We start from the raw sequence: 23,297 nt of genomic DNA, 5'->3' as shown, positions 1-23,297 counted from the left end.
TGCTTCCACTTTTGTCCACTCTGAAACAGGCTGCAGCACTATAGTTACACTGCCACCCAGTGGTAAACACTGCAAATTGTGAGTGTATTTTAGAAAAATGCTTCTGAGGCAAGAGAGCTGCAGAGAGCCGACGAGAATATTCCCCACCACTCATCCAGCCTTTGCTGTGTGCTGCAGAGAAATGACTGTAATGACTGCTGTCACTCTATCATTTTAAGAATATGACCCTGTAAATTCACCCTTTATTTACAGATAACTCTCTTCACTGTTCTTAGGAGGAAAAAGAAGTGCATTCGGTACCTACAAGGAGAAGGACGCTGTGCCAGCCCAGTTTCTTCCGATGGAAGTGCTATAGATTCCCCTCCCTCCCCCTTGGATGTGCTGCAGTGCATATCCACTGCTTTTACTTCAGACAAGCTTGCTGCCCCTGCCGATTTCACACACCAAAACCAAGCCAGTCCTTTCCCTGCATCTACGTGTATCAAAACTGCTACAAGCACATCAGGACTCACTTCTAAATGCTCAGCAGTGTCTCACACATCTGTAGCACCCAGCGAATCCTCAGGGTACAGTGTCCTATCAATAGGAACGTAGTACTCATGCAGCAGTGACCAGCAAGGCCGGCAAATTCATCAGGCACTTTGATGAGTGGTTTCACTACCTATGGAAGCTGCCAGAGACAAGCCTACCATGCCATCAAATGGCAGTCTCAAAGTCAGGAGAAAGCTGTCAATAATTGGAAAACATCGGAGCACTGAAAGTGCTTTTTATAATGTAAGTAAGGACACACAGTGTCTCTCTTCAGAAGTAGGAACAAGAACATAAAACTCCGTTCTGGTCAGTAACTTGAGAATTTCTTTGTCTACCAAACCAGCTAAAACTGAAATAGGACACCCAGATTTTTAAAAGTAGCTAAGAGGTGCTAAATGTTAGGCATTCTTTTCTTTCTTACCGTTCAAAGACTTGCATTTCAATCATAGTCCTCTTGTAGATATGACACAGGTATGCCAAAGCAGCTGAAAGAACAGTGTGGTTTTGTTTTACACAAGCCTAGTTGCTTGATAGGGGCAATGTAAAGTAGCTGACCTGTCTGGCATGAGAATATATGGAATAAATTATTATGCCTCATCTTGTGAGGTGAAATGTTGATTCCAGGTGAAAGTATTCTTAATACATTTTGGAGGAGATACCCACTGCTTGAAAACGAATACTTATCAAAAGATAAAGGAAGCATGCACAGGCTCCTTTACTGGTTTAAACTGTCAAGTATTATTTTCTTGTCACTACCTTTAAACAATAAGTTACAACTCTTTTATTGCCCCATTTCTATTCACTATATACACACTCTGGAAAACAGGGATTTTTCTGCAGGGTTTTTAGTTTTGTTTCTGTACAAACTTAGTGTGCATTTATTATGGCAATGCTTTGCTTTTATCACAGGCATCTTTCACTTTCTAAACAATAATGTTGTATTTTTGAACATCTCCCTAACAGATTATTGTAGCTTTTGTAAATTACAGCAATGGATTGCAGCTGCAAAAAAAAAAAAAAGGCATTCTACTGCATTCCAAACAAAAAACATTTTCTGCTATGACACTGAGCTCTGCAATGTGCATTAATTACGTAAAATTCATAAATGCTTATTTTGCATGATTTATTCTGTATCTGCTAGTCATTGGGACAGGCCAAGGAGTGATAAAAGGCACTGAAAAGCTAGACACATACAGCATCACTATAAATTTTACTAAGCACATTTTTGGTTTTCCAAAAGCTTACCCAGACTAAGCCACCACACTTTGTTAAGCCTTTGCTGACAGCCATTAAGGACTAGAAAAGTATGCGGGGTTCCTGATGTTGCTGAATTTTCTCACTCTGTACTAAACATTGTTACGCAGATCATGGAATATATTACAAATTTAGCAATGAAAGCCCTGCTTGTTAGAAATAGTATGCGATACAATTTTGGTCAGAGAGCCGTAAAACCTAAGCCTAGTCCCATTCCATTAGTTGCTCAAACACCTCAGCCTATTGTGCAATCTTTATTTTAAAAAATGATATTTGGGGGCTATGTGCTCCCTGCCCTCAGTACTAGGGCAAAGATGGCTGCTTATTAGCCCTAATACCAGTCAAGCAACATCCTGTGTGTTATTTTTCTTGGAGGACCCAAACACACACAGAATGCCATGCGTATTAAAATACTGCAGAAAGGAACAGTGGCCTCTTGGAGAAAAGATAGGAAAATGCATATTATGGAACAGCTAAAATTTGCAGGTGGTATTATTCTCTCACTGTGCAATGAGTCCTATGTCCTTCACAGTTATACTTCAGCAAGTTTTAATATAAACTCACTTGTATACAAGGGGCATACAAGCACCTACTCCAGTGTGTGGACACAAAGTTGAACCACACAAGAGATGCTCCATTCAACTCAAAAGCATCAAATGAAGCTGAAAAGGTATGTAGCCTCAGGCAGGAGTGACAAATATAATGCAGGCAAACCTTAAACTTATGTTCACTCTTCCTCCTGTAACACTTCTTCTCTAGCTGACCAAACTGGCACCATTACTGAAATTATGGGCAGAAAGTTGCCAAAACAATTTAACCATTTGGTAAAACTGAATCCAAACATAAAAGATTTCTTGCCAAAATAAACGACTTCCAGATACTGAACATATGGGCCAGATTCAACTAACTAGTCCCACTAGCGGAAGTCTACACTGAGAATTCAACTAGCAGAATGGTGATATATGATTACAGCCTTAAAAACCTAGGTCACATGAGTCATATTCACATAAACCTCACTAAAATACTGTTGTTCCCATTTTTTTTTTTTAGCAAACCTGTCTTTGCTGTTTGAAAAAAAGTGTGCACTAACACAACCAGGAAGTCTCTTCTTTTCACCTGCAGCATTTTGAACACAAAGCACAGTATTGCAATTATTGCAGCGGTATAACCAGAATGCACCATTTTAATATCCAATCTATTTTTGTATTTAAAGCAAATACGTAAAGGCCTAAACTATTTTTCTACATATTGGAATAAGCTCTACAGTATATAAAGCTTGTTTGCACTAGTATCCCCCCTCCCTTTTTAACAGTATTTTTTTTTTTTTTGCAGTATTCCAAAACCTATTCCTAGACAATCTTTAAAAATGTTGCTTAATTGTAGTGGAACTACACAAGTACACTGGCACAAAAAGGCACACATCTAAAAAGCCCTTGTGTGTTATGTGGTAATCTGGACATGTTCCATTTATATCACTGAAATATTCTTGATTTCCTCCCATCTCTGCACCCTGAATTAATTTCACTCTCAATTTTTCTGAGATCAATATAGTATGTATGAGAGTATATTTTCTGGTTAAATATTTATATACCACACACAATCATGATTTCTTATTTTTAAAAAATGTCAAGTTTTTTCCTGTTATTTTTCCTGTTATATACAAAATATGCGCACACCACTGCCCTTACTGTACTGGCAAAGCCTTTCCTCTTGTACATACATGCATGCGAATACACACACAACATAGGCTAAAATCATCATTAGTTAAAAGCTGGTATGTTCCTACCCAACTACTAAAGGAGAAACTGTGAAATCTAAGGCCCAAATCTAGATAGCAGCTGCATTACACTCAGTTGTATTACTTGAAGAAAAAAAGTTACTTGAAAATATGATTTTGCAGCAAAGGCACAAAATCTCAAACGGTTTGCAATATGGGGGAGTCATATTTGGGGGAGTCCTCTTATCCCTGAGAAAAAGTGTGTCATCCTTATCTAGTAAAAAGATCTGTGAACCTCATGAGGCATCTGTTATCGTGAGCTTTTTAATCAGTGAAAGAGCTGGACAGGCTTTTCCTCCAATATCTCTAAGAGAATGTATCAGAAAATTTAAATATATTTTATTAAGACAGTGGCTGCAGCAGATGACCACGTCGGGATTATTTTCAATGGTCCCTCCAATTCAAAGCAGTGTTTGCTTCTCCAACTTTGGGGAAAATATATCCAAAATTTTGCTTTGGAAACAAATTTAAGATAGGCGATATTCTACCAATGCAAAAAGGATTTACCAGTTTGCAACTGCAGTCAGTGCAATTTTCTTGTAAGAAACTTTCTTTTGTACACGTAATAAATACTCTACACTTGTCCTGAATTTTCCCCACAACATGGCAGGGAAGTGGTAGAGAAGATATATGTGAAAGGCCAGCTAGCAATTTGATATTAGAAATATATTCAACAATACATACCTCAGATTTAGACTTAAATTTGGTGTGGATTGAGGAGTACACCCCTGCTGAAACACATTGACAATTCCATTTTTCATTCAGCTGCAAACAGCATACATATTTCAAGCCTTCATCATATGCTAGTCCTTTTCTTTTTTTCATAAAACAAATACAAATAAATACATTTAATGTAAGTTATTGTGTCCCAGTTTGGGGAGTGGTTCAACAATGGCATTTTCTATGTTTTTAACGGTTCTCATTTTTATATGTAAGCTGCCTTGAGCCCTGTCGGGAAAAGGTCTATAAAGAAATATATCAGAAGGAGGAAGGGTAGATTGGATTTCATATTTCTTGCATAGTAATGCAACCTGAGAACTGAACGAAAGATAGCAGTAGGGAAGATAGTCCTATCTTACAAGTCAATTTAAGGACTGTGCAAAATAACTAGTGCCCCCTTTCTCTCTCCTTCCAGAAAAAAATCTGTCCCATCTACTCTGAAATTCTGTGTAGTCCCCTTGCCTATGCAACAACAGCCCAAGCAGATTTGCATCTCAGTATACGTACAGATTCAGGGCCATTAGGTGTACATAGCTACTTAAATAAAAATGGAGCTGAATGTGTTGATAAGCATGCAGATTAACATTTATGAAACTAGGAACAACTGCATTGTTTTTAGCAACTGTTTACAATGATGGATTACCAAAAGGCACAAACTATCCATATCCCATACAGCAAGTAACAGATTCCCAAAAAAGTCACTTAAATGCCAAAAAGTAGATCTTTAGAAATGCTATATGAAGTCTTGTGTGTCAATACAATTTATATGTTTTTTTAATGAAAGCTTTACCCTTCATGTTTTACTCTTGAGTCTATAATTCATATATGACAATTTCAGTTCTTTAATCACATATTTGATTTCCTAAAGCCTGTTTGAATGTACAAGTCATGGAAAGACCACTTCAACAAATCATTTAAAACCACTGTATGTATGTAGCAGGAAAAAAATTCTGCAGCAGCTCTCTCAGCTATCATCTGTTGTAATTTTTTTTTTTTTTACTTTGAGCTTGTATTTTTTGGCTTATGTTCAAGATTTGTTTATGGCTTTATAAATAAAGTAATCTACCAGATTGCCCATTCAAAAACAGGCAACTGGAGACTATAATTCTACAAAACGGACTGTTATGTGCTTCCTTGCCTGGTATACCTTCTCTATCTTGCCCAGATGTATCACTGCTCTCTAAATATGGGATGCAGACTGAGTAAAGAAAGTCAGACTACAATGATGCAGGGTTTCGTTAAGGGGCCAAACACACAATTGCTTAGCAATGGTGATGTTGACCTTTTTCAGCAATAGTAATTAAGAACTGCATCCAACTAAGTCATTGCATGAGTGGAACCTCTCCTCCCTGCCGCCACACATGCCCTTCAAACTGTCTCTGGGGGAGCACAGAGACGTTCTTTTGCACAAGTGGAAATTGTTCTACCCATGCAATGAGTTAGCTGAATTAAACTCCTGGAACTTAATTTAAAACACAGTATGCTAAGACGAGATGATTGGACAGTGTTCTCGAAGCTACCAGCATGAGTCTAACCAAACTGCGGGAGGCAGTGGAAGACAGGAGTGCCTGGCGTGCTCTGGTCCATGGGGTCACAAAGAGTCGGGCACGACTAAACAACAACAACAACATGCTAAGGCATGATCTTTAAGAGCAATATGTGTTAACAGCCACAATCCAAAGTCCACAAAATAATAATGTTAAGTACACCTCTTATGACCAAAGTTGCAACTATTTTAATGTGACTATTTCACAGTACTCACCTTCTCAGGTTAAGCTAGAAAATAAACACCTCACACTTCTCTTTCTCAAAGTGCAGGCTACCCGGCATATTCAGAACTGTGCCCTTCTAGCCTTGCAGAATGTTTTCAGCAGGCAGTATACCAAATAGATCATCTTCAGTCAACAGCAAGTAGACATTTTTCTACTTGAAATATCCCAAGAGTACAAAGGGTATTCTTTAGCCTGCTGGAGCAAATTTATTGTTTGCTCCATAACCATCCGAAAGTACTTCGCATGGCCAGGCTTTTAGATGCTCTCTAACCCACACTGGCATCAAATTTCTTCACAACCAAAGAGAAGGCGGCAACACTAACAGGAACTAGAAACACTGAAAATGTCTGGCTTAATCCCACTCTCTGCACAACAGACTCCTTTAGAGGTTAAAGGGAGATGCTGCCAACATGTCAAAGGCAGGTTTTCTATCATCTTACCTTCTTGACTCTCTGGTTAGTCAATTCTTTACCCCTCCCCGCCAATGTTTACCGATAGCAATGCAGAGAAGTGGCTCACTTCTTTAATGAGACAACAGGGAAGGGATAGAAGGTACTCACTGCATTGCGTATTATAGGATAATTTCAAAGAGACACAACCTGGATAGGGGATTAGTTGTGGCCTCTGCTCTCAAATTCTAAAGGGAGAGTATAAGCACTGGAACTTTCGACAGTATCCCCTGCTAGAAGACAACAAGTGTGTTTGAAACCCTCACTGGGAATTCTGATAACTGCCCAATTCCTGCGCTTCTGGGTTCAAGATCTCCCTTCCACCAAAACTATCTGGACGACAAGAGCCAGAAAGACCTTGCCAGAAAGTCTAGGCGAATGAGAAGTGTCAAGTATTTCCCTTTCACCAGTCCCTGTCTGACAATGTCCTTGCCATGCTCACAAGACCCAGGGTTAACCTTAACCTGGAACTGCTGGTTCTTTCCAAAAACCCATGCATGTTGAGCAACATCATCATGAGTCATGGGAACATTTGAGTTCCTTCCTTCCCATACACTTCCACAAAAGACAACCATCCCCACCCTGAGGTAGATCCCAGTAATTAGAACTGTTATAATATTGGACTTTTTCATGCAATCCAGTGCTGGACTCATTGGTTGAGCAAGTGGAATTGGAGACTTGATCCTGGAAAATGAAAAGTAAGCATATGCAGTTTGATTACTTTAAAAGACACAGGGTTATAGGCATAGAAGACTAGAAATGGAGATGTTTTGATAAACCACTGGGGTTGGGTTTAAGAAGACGACTACTTGAAGAATATTTCAGCACTCATGTACTGGTAACTGAAGCCCATCTTTTGCAGCCCCCTTCCCTTCCACCCATCCCCCCCCCCGACTGTTTCTTCTGAAGATGGCAGCTGGCACTATCAAGTATACAATCATTTCATGTTAACAGCTTGCAAAGTTGTGGAGCAATATGCACATTGGTTGCTATGCATGTTTCAATTTTAACTGCCTCATTTAACTCCAGGTATCTTATTCTGTATAGAACATTCAAAGGTCACCACTGATCTTTGAAGTGAAGTATATTTATTAGGGTTTTGTTCTATTCTAGTGTGTATACAGAAAATGGAATGCAATACAAGCCAAGGGGATGCCTCAATGCTTAGTACATACGAACATCCTAATTCCTACAGGGGAACTGTAGAAACTGGAAAAAAGAAGTGGTTTTTTTCCTAAACAACCATCAAATGGCACAACATCAGTATCATACTGCGTATGCACAGTGACAAGTCACTGCAATCTGACTTCATGTACAACACTGCAGACTAAGACTTTCACAGAATAAGAATTTTTTTAAAACTACAGGAAAATACTGCAGCTTGCCTAACATAGCAAGCACCAACATGTACTATCCATGGAATTTTAGCTTTGGTAATCTCTTTTGATCACACAGTGGGATTTAATCTGCTGGTTCGGGGGACTAGGCAACTAAACTGTGATTTCCAGAAAGAAGCATGATCTTTGTTATCTGGCCAAAAATGGGTTTAACTGTCTACCTCTAACTGCCTGAATCAATTCTACATCACGCCTCTAGCACTGACCCTTAGCTAACAAAACCAACACGGTTTGTGGCAGTTGTCACTTGTCCCCAACAAATAAAGGTGTAGAATTGAAGAAACAATTACTGCAACTGGTTTTTCCAGACTTCCCATTGTTCTAAGAAGCCATTAGGATGTGAATGAAAACAGGCTTCATTAATTCTGTTTCAGAAAACTTTTGCAATTGATTTTATTTACAGTGCCAGAGGTTGCTGAATTTCTGACATCCTATATATTTTAAATGATACAGTGACACATTTAAAAGCATGGAAAGGCTAGCTTGCGGTGCGAATTGCCATACGGAGTCCACACTTAGTTTAGTTTTATTGGTATCAGAGGAAAAGTATGGGGACATTGGATTACACTGGTAGAAACTCAGCCAAAAGGATTTAAATCTATATTCAAATATTACACATGCAAAGAGAACACCACCCTACAAGAACAACTTCATTTGCTGCTGCATTTGTCTAATATTAACAGTTATAAACAGAGCAGTGCAACTGGTATTTGGAACGATCCTTACAGTGTCAGTTGTCAGGCACAAGACTTCACTTTTCTTCACACCACTGGTTTTCTTTGCGTACCTAAAAATCAAGATAGCCTATATTAAAGTCATAGTACTTAAGGATTCTGAAAGTGTGCAAAGCAAAGGAAATGGTACTCATGCCTGAAACCAAGGGAATGGTATTTTCTTTCTATTGAGGCTATTTCCATACAGGCATGTGGGCAGGAGGAGCACCATACAAAAGTGTGAAGGAAAACTTACATGCATGGCATGTCTCTCATATGGCACATCTTAGCTTCACATAACAAGCTTTGAGCAAGTACTTTATCTTTGTGAGGATCATTATGACAAAGACCCAGAATCCTAAGTGAGACTACAATAATTGGGATAGAATGTCACACAGAGACCAGCACCAGTGATTTGTTGCTCAACCAATGAGATCATGTATCTTCAACGGACTAAGAAAAAATGAGTAGTACAGATCCTGTTTTATGCAGAGCAACTAAATCCAAGGTAGAAACTATGGCATACCTGGGCTTCTTCTTCTTCAGTGAAGTCATTCTTGATATTGAAGGTCTTGCGGATTTCTTCTGGTGTTTTTCCCTTAATCATATTTGCAACTGTCTTGCACGTCACATCAAGTAAGCCTTTGATGTCTAAGTAGTTTGCAGCCTTTAGGGGGAAAAGACCAATTTAATGTCTTGTGCTCAATGCAATACCACCAAAATATACTATACCGTCAGGTTTTTATTTTTATAAAGTAACAGCCAATAACAAAGACATTTCCTATTTCATTGTAATTTACTTGTTTGCATGATATTATAGTAAGATGTCTGATTTTTTGTTTTTTGTTTACTCGAGATAACTTCATTGATACTTTTTTGTTTAGCATTTACAAGGACCATCAATTAAGCCAGGCGGGGGACCCCAGGCGCTGAACTGTTATCAATTAAATCTCTATCTTGCCCTTCCACTCAAGGAGCCTAGGGTGGCAAATAATAAAACAGCAAAATGATACAATTTTAAGAAATTAAAAGTATATCAAACATCTTAAGAACAGTCACGTATCATAGCTATTAATTTCAAGGTTGCTGCAAATTGTCTTTCAGCTATCAAATGCCCAGGTGAACATAAATGTTTTTAAATTCCTCTTGGGATATTAATAATGAGGAAGAAACAATTCACCAAGGAGGGCATTGGAGAACAGTTACCAAGAAGGCTGCCACAGGTCAGTGCTCATCTAGCAGCATCAACATGTCAATCAAAAGGTTCAAGATGGTTGATACTCGGGAGATGCATTTTTAGCTACTTGAGTCCCAATCAGATTAGGGCCTTCTAAACCAGCCTGTCACCTTGAATTGGGCTTGGTAGCTCACTGGCAGTCAGTGCAGCGTTTTCTAGACCAGAGACACACCGTCCCATCAGGATGTCCCATTCATAACTTCAATCACTCTAGACTACTGACCACATTGGCCTGGAAATGTGGGAGGCATAGTCCAACAACATCTGAAGGGTCTCAAGTTCCCCGCCTCTGAATTAAGCATTTTCAGAACACATGGTCATTCAGTTATGGAGCATGCATCTATAATACACCAAATCTAAACGTTTATGCCATAGCAGTCAGCTAGTTTTGCTTTGAAAGGCCCTAGGAGCAAGAAAACAAAGAGTCCTACTCTTTGTCATTGTATTGTATTGTCATAAGATGCCACTTCATTTCATTTATGGATTCAGCAGCAAAAATTTAGCAGTGTCCTTTAGTTGCAGGCTTCTAGTTTACATGTATGCTTGAAGTAATGTTCACTTGCTGAAGTGCGACTTTATTATGCATGCAGGACCAAAATAAAGGTTTCCCCTGAAGATCAAACCCAGGCAGGCTCATAGAGGGAGATATGGTCCTTCAGATAGCCTGGACACAAGCTTTATTGGGCTTTATAGGTCATAATGAGCACTTTGAAATGTGCCCAGAAACAAACCAGTAGTCAGTGGAGCTGTTGACATAAGGAATTTCTGTTCTTCCTGTAACCAGCTCTGGTCAGCATTCTGAACTGCAGAAGTTTCCAAAAACTATGCAACGTCACACCCACAGAAAGCTTGATATAACTGGGATGTAACTAAGCTATGGATCACAGTGGCCAGATCAGACATTTCCAGAATGGAAGCAACAAGCCAGCAATCAAAATATTGGACAGGAGTTACCCAGCACCACCATCTGGGCTTGGCCTCCAAGATAGACCACACCCACCCTAAAACAGTTCCTCCAAGTCTCATAATAGTAGGATACCATGGTCAATGGTATCAAAAGCCACTGAGAGGTCCAGCACACTCTCCCTGTCCAGCTTCCAGCATAGGTCATCCACCAAGGGACCCAAAGCCATTTCTTTCCCATAACCAGGCCTGGATCCAGACTGAAATGGATCTAGACAATCCATCTCATCCAAGAACTTGTGAGGCTGAGAAGCCACCAGATGCTTCAGCACCTTGTCCAGGAATGGAATATTGGAGACTGGCTAATAATTATCCATAATAGTGGGACTCCGGGAGGCCTTTTTCAGCAAAGGTCTTGCCACTTAGGCAGGCTGAAACCTCATCTTGCTGAAGAGTTGTTCACCTTTCTCTTACCCACTCAGCAATTCCTCCCACCTGGCTAAGCCAGGAAGGACAAGGACCCAGCAAACACATGGTGGCTCTCACTTCTCCAAAACAAAACGTATTAGAAATTTCTATAATACCTTGTGATATTCCATTGATTACAACAACACCTGGCACCACCTGAATATACAAAACCAACCTACCAGGATAAGTTCAAAGAGAGTTCCTTGGTCTACTTTAAGAAATTCTTGGTCCCACACAGGGATGTCATCTGTTCGTTTCTCTTTGTTTTCATCATCCTCAGGGGGAGGTGGGTCATCTTTATGGTGGGTGCACCACTGGATTACCTTAAGGAATTAAAGCAGCTTATGAAATATCTTCATATTTGTTTATTTAGTCTAAAATAAACATTTGCTCTTAAAACTTCAAGCAAATTAGTTTTATCAGTGTTCAGAGATCTTTTTGCACAGCCACTACTTAATACAATAACACAGAACTGTTAAAACATTCATCTTTTCTGGAAGTTTTACTAATTTAAACTAAACATCCTGCCATTTTTAAGCATACCACCAGCTGCTCATAATTATCTCAATACAAACCTTTCAGGGGAAGAACTGACAGTGGCATAATCTCAAAACACAGTCTGCAAATGCTGTAAACAAGATTTCACACACTTAATACTAAACTGATTTCTCACATTTCAATCTTGTGATGCCAATTAAGTACTTTCAAACTGACAGAACTACTGTAAAGATTAAGTGGGAAGAGGCAACAAATAAGTCAAACAGAATGAAAATTTGAGAAGACTGGCTCACAAATGCTGCCTTATCTGAAACCAGTTAAATCCTAAAACATTTACAGTATACATGGTTAAACAGTCAATATCATAATGCTGTTATACAAATCTATGATGCAACCTCATTTGGAACATTGTGTACAGACATGGTATGGAGAAAGTGGGCAGGGAGAAGTTTTTCTCTCTCATATTACTAGTAATAGGGGTGATTCAGTGAAGCTGTATGCTTGAAGATCCGGACCAGACAAAATAAAGTACAGTGGTACCTTGGTTTAAGAACAGCTTAGTTTATGAACAACTTGGATTAAGAATGCTGCAAATCCAAAAGTAGACGTTTTGGTTTGTGAACTTTGCCTTGGAAGCAGAACATGTTTCGCTTTCTGTTGAGTGTGTTCCATTTGTAAATTGAGTCCCCCCACTGCTATGGGAAAGCACGCCTTGGTTTAAGAACGCTTTGGTTTAAGAATGGATGTCCGGAACGGATTAAGTTCGTAAACCAAGGTACCACTATATTTCTTTACACAGCACACAGTTAAGCTACACAATTCACCTTCACAGGATGAAGTGATAGCTAGCAATTTGAAAGGCTTTTAAAACAGGATTTGACAAATTAAATGTATGATAAAGCCACAATGGCTATTTTCTACCTCCACTGTCAGAGATAGTATGCCTCTGAATAAAATTTGCATGGAATCACAAATGAGCACTGTTGTACTCGGGTCCTGTCTGTAGCCCTCCCATGGGCATCTGGCTGGCTACTGTTGAGAACCAGATGTTGAACTATGCAGGCCACTGGCCTGATCCAGCAGAGCTCTAATATTCAAAACTGCACAGGAAACTCTACCCAGAAGAAGCAGAGGCTTCCTGCTTCAGGCTTTGCCCTCCAAAATGTGGTATGTGGTAGAACTGAGTAAAAGACAAGTAACAGAGGGGGTGGGATCAGCAAGAATGGCCCTTCTTCCGCCCTCCATGCAACTGGAATTATATGAGGTTGCTTACACAGAACTTATAAATAATGCAAATATAGACTCTATCATGTATAGGGAAGATGGCAACAAGTAAGGCTGCTTAGAATGACACAGAAATGTGAGATGAACAGTTAGGCCACATATAGCAACTAAAAGGTTGTGTGTATGCTCCATAAAACTACTGCAATACAAATGGATGCGCTACCTGAATGTAGTATTATATTATCCCAAATAAAAATATAACTTAATTTTCCCAGCACTGGCTATACTTCTCACAATAGAAGAACCATTTTCAGAAAAGATGGCTATACTGCATACAACAAGGCTGAGTCTGAAAGCTCATATTACCCAAACAAAAATCATGTTCAACATTACCTTTTTTAATATAGCTGCATTAACGTTTGGAAGAGGGACAGGATCATCATCCCCTTCATCATCCATTCCCAAATCTGAGAATAGAAAAAAGACAAGTAATTTACATAGCCAGAACCCCTACATTTCTTAAAAGGCACCTTCTACTGCAATATAGGTACGTTCAGATCCTGTTCTTTACTAAAACATACTCTTTTCCAACATGTAGCTTATGCAAAATGCACAGGCTACACAGTGCAAATTATTAATAAATTGATTCTATTTGTATTCAAGACTGATTTTGTTAGAAGTAATGCTAGCCATATTGCCTAACTCCTGCTCAAGGGAGGACATATTCCTAGCTGAAGTATTAAAACAGATGGTCAGGCCATCTAATCTTTTCTTGAAGATTTCCAAGAAATTAATATTCACACTCTCTCTAGGCAACTGATGGAAGTGCTGACTTACTTGACTAGTAATTTGAGAGGCCTGCAGCTGATATTTTGGCTGGTAAATTCCCCATAGTCTGATCATATGCATATATGAAGCAACCATTCTAGTTCAATGTGCATAGAACTGCAGTCTTAAGTTGTTTGCCTTTGCCACTATCTTGTGTTTTGTCTGGTAGGGAAAGGAAGAACCTTGTCTTCTACTTTACTTCCTCACTCATGGAATTCACACAGTCCTCAGCAAATAAGCCATTTTGTCTATTGCTGCTGCAGCAGCCATGTTGACAGACGTTGCTACCTTAGCAAGTAACAGTGTCTTTGCGAAGGTCCTTAGCAGTTGACGCTAACAGACCAACTGGTGAACATGAACTTCTGCTTCTTCGACTCCCAGGCAGAAAGAGTCAATGTGTGTGTATAATACCAATAAATGCATCAACCTGTACCCACCACACAGAAGTAAAGCCACATGGAAGGACTCCATGGAACTTACTTACAAGAATGTATATCACCAGACTGTAAAAAAAAGTATGTTCCTCTGTCCTGATCTGCCTCTCCTTCCCCAGCTACTAGCACACATGTACTGTGTGAAAATTTACCGCCACAAGGATAACATACTGCATAAACTGTAAGGAGCCCCAAGGATTCCATTTGGTCTAGTTCAGGGGTCTGCAACCTTTAAGACAAAAAGAGCCACTTGGACCCGTTTCCGAAGAGAAAAAAAACTGGGAGCCGCAAAACTCGTCATTATAAAAGTAACTTTTTTGTCACTTTTTTATTATTTCTTTGTTTGACCCCTCAGAATTACTCCTCCTCATAGAAATAAACGTTAAATTAACAAGTTACCTTTTTGTGTGTGTGTGTTCTTCACTCCCCTTCAAAACAGTGACCAGCGTACATGCCCCTTACAATGTAGCAGGCGGGCGGGCGGGCAGGTGACGTCGGGACAGTGCGTGACTAACACACGCACCCCCCCCATCCGACGTCACAGCCAGTACAGCGCCCGCCACAGTGGGGAGTGTTGGGGCGCACAATGCGCCTCCTCCCCTTGCTAGTATCCGCCCCGGAGCCGCGGCAAAGGTGTAAAAGAGCCACATGCTGACCCCTGGTCTAGTTTCTGATTCACAACCTAAGTCCCTGATTCTAAGCACTCCAACCACAAAAACAGATTGATTTTCCCCAGGCAAATCAGCACACATACAAATAGCCCTTTAAGCCCTTCCTCAATGTTCACTCCCCTTTCATAGCATAAAATGAGCTGTGCACAAAAGAATAACCTCAGCCTTTTGTTGCTCTTTCCATTTGTGCATAGTAGCCAATACAGAAGTACCTCTTAAAGCTCTTATCTACACCAATGAACCCAATACTGTACTTCACTCAGAGTATGGCCCCTCCCCCCCGCCCCTATTAACAGTTTCAACTTCAGGAAATATGGCATGCCCTTTGGTAAAATCAGAGCTGCTGTTTAGCTTGTGAAGTACTTTTATCAATGCATAACTGCCATATTAGAACTTAACAGAGAACTGATTGCTTATGAAGTCTGATAAATAAAATCATTTTTAAAAGTTTGCCAAGATGCTTGTAATTATCTAAACACATCTCAAAACTCACATCAACATGGATACGCATGCAGCATCTTTATGCTCTATTGAGTCAAACCAAACATTTTTAAGCACATGGAGCAATGGCTGACACAATGTCCCAATCATGATTAATGCAATCTAAAATCTAGAAGATAATCACATGAGCATGATCTGGGGGGGGGGGGAGCCCACATGTTCAATTTTGTGGTAACTTCAGATAGCAGGTCATAAGCATTTGGTTAGATTAAGAGCTTAGGAAGTAATAGATCAATGTGAACCACTGATTATTAAAAGACAGACGTTAAGCTGCGCCATTACTTGATGGATTTCTCTGTTTTACAGCAACTGTGTACTGCCCTAAAATAGCAGCAAAAATAACAAGGCATTAATGTTGGTACAGCAGTGCCAACTCAGGGGCTCAGGGGCTTTCAAGAATACTTTAGAAATTTTTAACACATTTCCTATGTTTTTTAGTTACCCTATTACCAAGATTATCTGGGCAACACCAGCTCTTTCCCCCTTATGAGTCACAAAAAAACACCAGATAAGTGGAATGCATCTCTTGAAAACTATGTTGAAATAGCAAGACGCTCATAAGGTCTCACTAGCATATTCTTATATGTACCTTTGTATGGGCTAACATACCTAGCAGCAATGGGGAAATATAAAAATACAAATTCTATATGAAAAATACCAAAAACTCAGAAATAGAAACAGAGCTACAAGAAAATATTGGGAAACAGTCCATAAGACTGTTTGATGCCTGTTTCTAAGGATTATAAACATTCGCTTTACATAAAGGCCATATGGTTAAGTTCCATGGCTCCCTTTTAATTTGCTGGCAGTCAGAATTAAGCTTTCATCCTGCAAAATTTAATTGCTTCCAGCTCACAATTCCAGCTACCCACTCAAATATATACTATCACTTTACAAAGGCTCAGCCATAACAGGAACAGGCACGGTGAACATCCACTACGTCCTAAACAAAAGCTTTGTTATTAAGTGTTGAAAAATCTGCCATGCTGAGCTTTGAAATACCTCCATGATACACTCCTGAGTACATATACAGTTCCAGTCCTGGCTAAAAACATGATCCTCCTCAAGCTCTATCAGATATGTGGCATCCAGTTTTAATGTCTCGTATTCCTATGACTGTTTTTCCATTCCTTTGAAGATCCGCTCCCTAGTTCAATCAATCTAATTTGACATAGAAGATTGCCTCTGAACGATTAGTAAGGTTTAATTTCATATTTTACTGCATGTGGAAATCCCTTTAAGAATTTAGCTGAAACATACGTCACCCATCTTCATAACAGCTTTTGAACCAATGCATAAACAGAAGTCTGCATTCAAAAGCTCTGATTAGAAGTTGAAGAATCCAACCAAACGGCCACATTTGCTTCGAGTGCCCTGAAGGTGGAAGGTAAGTGACTGCCATGTCATGGTAGCCATGACTAATGTGGTAGTGCCTGCGAACAGCTGTTTTACTTCAATATCGTACAAGAAACTGCTCAGACTTTAAAGCCATTACACTCTTGCTCTTCAGTGACCCACCATGGAAATCAAGAGAGGGACTTTCCTATCATCTGTATAATAGCAAGGAAATGAGGAAACTGTCTATTGTCTTCAGAAAGACAAAAGGAGTGAGAGTGAAGGGTGTGTGAGAGAAGGGAGCTGTGCACCTGCATGTGTGGTAAGTGAATGTGCTCTGTGGGGGGGCTGTTATATGCAGTGAAAGTCTGTGTACATAGGGAGGTGCTGTATGTATTCATATTGGTCACACCCACCTCCAGCATGAAACCCCCGAGGGACTTTCTATGTAGCACTTGTGGGAAAAGAAAAAAGTGTTAGTTGCACTCATGTGCACAATGCACAGTGGCTGAAATATTGTATGGCCTAAATAGATTTACCTTTATGTATCTCAAGATTTCCAGGTATGATTCCCATAGTTACTTCATGTTAAGCTAAGAATTAATCTGTTCCTGGTATGCAGCAACCATCTTCAGACCACTATTCCAAGTTACATATCTTCATACTTCCCTTACCTTCCAACATTGTCTTGATGGTTACAGACTGCTTTGCAATTTCAACGTCAACCTCAAATATTTCTCCATCAGAACTCTGCAGTTTAATTGAAGGCATCTATGGTGGGAAAATATAGTTAATGTTAGCTACATTTTAAATAATAAAAAAGCTACAAAATTATTTTTATGCTGCAAAGGGCAGATCTTTGAATGAGGTGGTATACAAATTTAATAATAAAATAATTTGTTTATAGGACAGTTTTTTTACACAGTGCATCTTCTACTGAAAAATAAGATTACACGGAAAGGGAAATAAATTTTGTCTCTGTATTGCAGAAGGGAGCTGACCAGAAGTAATGGATTGCTAAGATCACCACACACATTAACGGCTATAAAGAAATTTGAACTGGTTGCAGCTCACCTTTTGCCCTTGCAGTAGCTCAACATTTGGTTTTTAAAAAATGTCTTCTCAGTTGCCAGAATATGCAATACTAAGTAGGTGGTTTAATCAAGTATTGAAAGTATCATTTAATCGGGATCTCAAGTTACATTTGGATAGAAAGTGCAGTATGAAATTGCTTTCATTGAACCAGACCTGTTTGTGCACCACTTTTATTTTTTAAAATACATGTTCAGTCACAAATTTGGAGAACTGCTTGCGTACCTCACCAAAACTTGAATCTCAGCCAGTGTCCTGACTTCTGTTATCTCTAGGCTATGTTCTAGGCAAGCTTCCAACATATGATGCTGCACTTTCAAACAACTCCTTAATGCATTTTTGCTTTTAGCACCCAGTGGAAAGAGAAAGCTTTCATTTTTATAACAAAGTGAAAACTGCAAAGTTGCTAGATACCAAGTAACCTCGTTCAAAAAAATTCACCATGTTTTAACCTTTCTGAGTTTCAAATTGACTTCTGGAAAAACCCAGTTGCAAGAATCACAGGCTATTATTTTTACTATGTAACATCAGAAATATCACTAACAGAATTTTGTTGACAAATTATTGGAAATAAGCTCTATCCCCAAAGCACTGCAGAAAAGTACAGTAAGTTGTGCGTTTACCAGCTAGGTAAGCACATTTTTAAAGAACCTCACCACCCTTTAGTAGCCAATTCTTGTAAAATCTCTCACAGAAAGCTAACTCATAGATATTGATATAGCAAGCAAATCCAGTTTTAGAATTGGACTCTGGGGAAAGAACTGCAGACAAGATTTCCTTCATCTCATACAATTGCATTGGTGCACAATGCGTTTTTTTCTTGAGGGAGGCTAATAGTCCACAGATCCAAAATCTGCTCCATGCAGCATTAACCTCCCATTCTATAGGTTTACTGTACCTTCTCAGTACTGCTGATCTTGGCAGCAATCAACTTAGCCACTGCATAACATTGAGTACATGCCAAGTGCATCACAAACTGAAATTAAATGGCACACAATCTTTTCCAGCTGCTTATCTTCCCTAGTTTATTACCAGAATATTAAGATACCTTCATCAGATTTTGAGTTCCAAAATATGAACATTAGGGTCTTGTGCTTCTTTTAAAAGTAAATGTGTCACATACAAACACACTAAGCAATTTAATGACAGCAAAACAAGAGTATACACTTTTGCAACACTACGTATGCCTGAAGAAAATATATATTTAAAAGATAACCCTTCAAAAAACTTTTTAGGCTAGGCCGAGCTAAGTTTTAATTTCAAGATCAATGTATGCATATATACACAGTGAATCATGTTACAGGAAGCTGCATCATCAATTTGGTTTGACTACTACTACCAAGTCTATTTTCTAATGTGCCCTTTTAGCTGCTCTAGTTTATTAGAAACATTTTTTAAAGAATGACAGCATTTTGTATGGCTCTTGACTAGCAACTGACTACTGTACACTGCACAGTAAAAAAAATATACAGAGTAGCGGAGAATTGTTGGGGCAAACAAGCATTTTGTCATTAAGTGATTGGTTTTATGCCAGAAGACATGATGTATAATTACACTATTTTTGAATAGTCGTTTTCCTTGATTTCTACCAAAATGCAAGGTTACCAAAGAAACTGCATATTATTCTCTCAACTTTGTTACTCTTCCCAGTTCTCCATTTCAGGTATTTAACTATAATTCCAGTTACAATAGAGAAACCATGCAAAAACTGATTTTTGTGGCTTTGTGTACAATGGGTTGGAAAACAACTAATTTATGCTGATATTTTAGTATGCGTCTGCCACAAAGTACGCAGTCAGAAGTAGTGGAGAGCAATGCCTCAGAGCTCAGACTATCACACTAAGTGCTCCCCCTGGCCTTTTCCACAGGATAACTTTGTCAAACAAAAATTCTACAAGCTTCTCTTTACAGACTAGCAGTCTGACCCTGCATTTAACAGAAGATTCAATCGGGAGGGGGGGCGGCTTTATACCTAAACGGTTGTAAACAGTGATTAATCCTAGCTAGCGGATCAGTCTACCGAAACACAATTTATGTTACTGATCATTTTTAAACTCCCAATCTCAAGGCTTTTTATTTAAAAAAGGAGTAAGAGAGAATATTGTTTATAACGCCGTTTCTTGTTGGTAGGGTAACCAAGCAAAACGGTGGAGCGAGTTCTACATATACAACAGGCACAATAATAAAAAAATCCAATTTCCACCCTTCTCTCGAGTACTCGCATACAGCGGAGGGGATACAAGTCTACATGGGGGGGGGAATAGTTCATGCCCCAACATGAACTATTCCGGAAATACAACACACGAAACCGCCTTCTTTTGTTAATGCTTTATTGTGCACGAACATTAAAAATGGGGGAGGGGGAGAGAGAAGAGGCGAAAAAGAGAGATAAAAAGAGCCTGTTTTATTGGCTTCAGAGATGTGGGACGCATAAATAAGTGTCGTGGGGGGGTGCTTGTCCCCAGACAATTTACGGGTTGCCTTCTCTTCTTCCACAGCAATCTCCAATCCCGCTGCTGGAGGAGCAGGTGGCGGAGACACCCCTTAGCCAGGAGGAGGAGGAAGAGACCGCTCCCTTAGCAACCACCTGCAAATAAAGTCCCTCAGCCCTTCCCTCCGCTGCGGCCTTCCAATCCCGCCTGCTAACTTCTCTCCCTTTTTTCCCTTCCGCGGCTTCCTGCCTCAACTCCCCAGCGCCCCCAAACTAAGGAGCGAGGCCTAGACGCAGGCCAGGCCTAGCCCTTACTCACCGTGAGGCAGCAACAGCAGCGGCTCTCGGCCCCTCCCTCTGCGACGCCACCCGAGTGAAACCAGCGAGACTACTAAAGGCGGCTCGCGGCCGTCGCGTCTTATAAGGATAAGGCGGGGCGGGGCCGAATCGAAGCGAGGGCCCCTCGAAGCTGCCTCCGCCCCCCTCGCAGAGTATGGGGCTGTCTACTGCAGCGCCTGAACTAAAGGAGACGGCCGACAGAAAGGGAGTTCTCTTTCTCTCTACTATATTACGTCGCTCTTCCTCCTCAAGGCCTGCCTGTCTCCTCTTCCAACTGGGAGAGCGAGAGAGGCAGAGAGAGCAGAGCACAAACTACCACTCCTATGTAAGAGGGGAAGGAGATGGTTAACATACACGTCGTTTACTGCCTATGGGGGTCCTTCAGGCAAAAGCTGAGGCTGCCTTCGTAGGGAACTATCTCATGGCAACGGCCGCCTCACAATGGCGGCGGCGGCGGCGCGCGTAGTGAGCGGAAGGACGCCTAGGACGCACATTGCTGCGTCTTGCTGCGTCTTGCGCGCGCTGGACGCTTGCCCGTCGGCTGGTGCGTTTTGAGGTGAATGAGCTCCGCCAGCTCCCCTACTCGAGCGTTTTCCAATTCATCATTCTTATTCCCCTGCATTGCGTTCTCCGAACCGTCGGACGTCTTGCCCTGGATGCTCCGGCAGCAAAACTCATCGACCCAAGCTTGGGTGTTTGTTTTTAAGTTCAGACGCTGTGCCGCAGCCACACACTCGCGTACATTGTCCAGAGAACGCGTAAGAAAGAAGTGTAACAACGCCTCGAGCACACAAAGTGCTCGTTCAGCAAGGCGACAAACCTTGAATATGAGGAGTCGAACCTGCCACCCGCCAGCTGTCTTTTGAACTCAAACCCTCGTCAGTCCCAGCCGGCATGGCCAATGGTTAGGGTCGGGTTGATGGGGAGTTTTAACCCGGCAACAATGTCTCCGAAAGATATACTTCTGAGTAAACAGGGTTATACTGAAAATCTGCAATCCCAATAAACTCAACAGGGCTTCTAAGTAAAGATGTCTGTTATCCGACTCGCAGCGCTGTGTTTTACTTAAAAGCCAAGTCGCCCTAAATTTAGTTGCATAGTATTCAATGATGGCTATTTGTGCGTAAGAGTGATCCCATTTCCTTTTGGGCCAACCTACAACAGCGTGGACAGTAATGAAAGTTACAAAACTACTCCACTGGTTGGGATAAAATGCATTTGCCATCAGTCAGGGATCTCAAAATGTAATAGCTCTAGAACGCAAAACAGCAGCAGCAGGAGGCCAAGCTCTATGTTATTCACACATTTTAAAAGTATGGTTGACTGCTCACTTTTATTTGAAAGAAAAAACACTCATAACAGCTATCATGGCTTGTCATTATGTTCTGAATCAGGCTATGTTCTGCCTCCACAGTTAAAGCCTGTATGCTTCTGAATACCGGCTGCTGGAAACGATTGCAACGGAGAGCACTTTCTTGCTCAGGTTTGCTGGCATCCTATAGGTATCTCCACCACTCTGCAGACAGGATGCTGTTTACGATATAGTAGAGCATCTATGGAGCAAGTAGTTGCCAGGGAAGGGCCAGTTTCTAACAGGAAACATACAGCTGTGCAATCCAAAGTAAAATCACACAACAGAGAACAAGCTCTATTAATTTGAGGACTTCCAGAAAAAAAATATTTCCACATGCCACCCGCATCTGTAAATATGTCCTGAACAAGCAGTATTGCCTCCTGAAGCTTGTCTTCTGAGTATTTTAAAATAGGGATTTCGACAAGGACATTTTAACTCTGCTAAGGGTGAATTAAAAACACAGATCCATGTATGGACATTTAAAATTAATATAAGCCTCTGCTGTTCTCAAAATTATGTAAATTGTTAGTCCAAAATGAAAGTACAGTAGTGGGCAAACTGACCACTGGGGTCTGGATTTAATTATTGATAGTTGCCATAATGCTTACTTTTAACAGCACTGGGCAGGGAATAAATAAAAAATTATTATTCCTAGTCGTAGTAGTAGTAGTAGTAGTAGTAGTATGCGTGTCTACTACCTTGGTAAGCCCCACCCTTACCCAAGTCTCATTTTCAAGGCATACAAGTGGAAAATGCAACAAAACACATCAATGTGTTATGCTCCTGTTCAGGCTTCTAGCCAGCCAGCTATGGCCTCTTCCAAGAGATTCCATTCTATTCCCCACTACCATCAGTCGGCATTCCATGGCCACAGGGAAAACAGTCTTCAGTGTGCTGTTTCAGGGTTTTTTGGGGGGGGGCGGGTTGCACTTCTGAAACCTTGGTGTTCCCCCAAGACTGCCAATTCCTCTCTTACATGGTATCATTTTGTCTATATAAGGATCCACAAGAGAATGCATTTGCTGTTCATATACAGGATATTCATTGAGTTTATACACACATAACTGATTAACACATAGACATTTTTGCTTGTTTCTAACTTTCTTCTGTTTTTGTGATCAACAGTACATTCCATACACACAGTCCTCCAGTCGTATGTATGTATGTAAACACACAAAAAGATGACTAATAAAATATACCTGAAAACTTGTTGAGTCCCCTTTGTGTTCAAACCTTATAGCAGCTTTAGCTGAAGCAAGCAATTAACAGTAGTAAGGACTGTTTTTCAAGGAAATCCCACTGCTTGGAATTAAGAAAATGGAGCAAGCTGCTTTTGGATAACTCAGCTCAGTGCTTTACAGCAAAATTA

The 23,297-nt window shown here is 40.3% G+C and overlaps 2 protein-coding genes and 1 long non-coding RNA gene across 21 annotated transcripts in view; 2 read left to right on the top strand and 1 right to left on the bottom strand.

The window, feature by feature from the left end:
- The window catches only part of TCF7 (transcription factor 7), a 116,268-nt gene extending 110,871 nt beyond the window's left edge, over positions 1–5,397 (top strand). For 9 of the 18 annotated variants that reach the window (XM_083600137.1, XM_083600138.1, XM_083600133.1 and 6 more), the window contains one exon: positions 276–5,397. In XM_083600137.1, coding sequence (XP_083456263.1) covers positions 276–594 — 319 coding nt within the window. In that variant the 3' untranslated portion in view covers positions 595–5,397. Of the gene's footprint in view, positions 1–252 lie in introns of all 18 variants that reach the window. The other 9 variants (XM_083600139.1, XM_083600131.1, XM_083600132.1 and 6 more) reach the window with 6 other exon arrangements.
- A 2,177-nt stretch (positions 5,398–7,574) lies between these two features.
- SKP1 (S-phase kinase associated protein 1) lies at positions 7,575–20,969 on the bottom strand. Of its 2 annotated transcripts, none has more exons than XM_083600173.1 (6): positions 20,555–20,969; positions 17,387–17,483; positions 13,337–13,410; positions 11,401–11,544; positions 9,140–9,280; positions 7,575–8,687 (listed from the first exon to the last, which is right to left on the bottom strand). In XM_083600173.1, exons 2-6 carry the CDS (start codon positions 17,481–17,483, stop codon positions 8,652–8,654), a joined length of 492 nt encoding a protein of 163 aa, XP_083456299.1. In that variant the 5' UTR covers positions 20,555–20,969; the 3' UTR covers positions 7,575–8,651. The 2 variants fall into 2 exon arrangements, with proteins under 2 accessions (XP_083456299.1, XP_083456300.1); XM_083600174.1 differs by having other exon boundaries at positions 20,286–20,562.
- Positions 20,970–21,074: 105 nt separating this feature from the next.
- LOC310756349 lies at positions 21,075–21,619 on the top strand. The gene is made up of 2 exons (XR_014544822.1): positions 21,075–21,369; positions 21,430–21,619. It is a non-coding gene; the product is annotated as an uncharacterized lncRNA (long non-coding RNA).
- Positions 21,620–23,297: the final 1,678 nt, after the last annotated feature.

This window comes from Podarcis filfolensis (assembly GCF_964270895.1).
Source record: "Podarcis filfolensis genome assembly, chromosome: 2".
Classification (NCBI taxonomy): domain Eukaryota; kingdom Metazoa; phylum Chordata; class Lepidosauria; order Squamata; family Lacertidae; genus Podarcis; species Podarcis filfolensis.
The sequence above is the reverse complement of the archived record's forward strand: the minus strand, read 5'-3'. Positions and strand labels throughout refer to the sequence as shown.

Coding starts and splice junctions, on each gene's coding strand:
- SKP1 (XM_083600173.1), bottom strand. CDS start 17,483: ATGCCTTCAATTAAACTGCAGAGTTCTGATGGAGAAATATTTGAGGTT. Junction 13,411..17,386: donor CATCAAGACAATGTTGGAAG/GTAAGGGAAGTA, acceptor TTCTATTCTCAG/ATTTGGGAATGGATGATGAA. Junction 8,688..9,139: donor CTGAAGAAGAAGAAGCCCAG/GTATGCCATAGT, acceptor CTTGATTTTTAG/GTACGCAAAGAAAACCAGTG.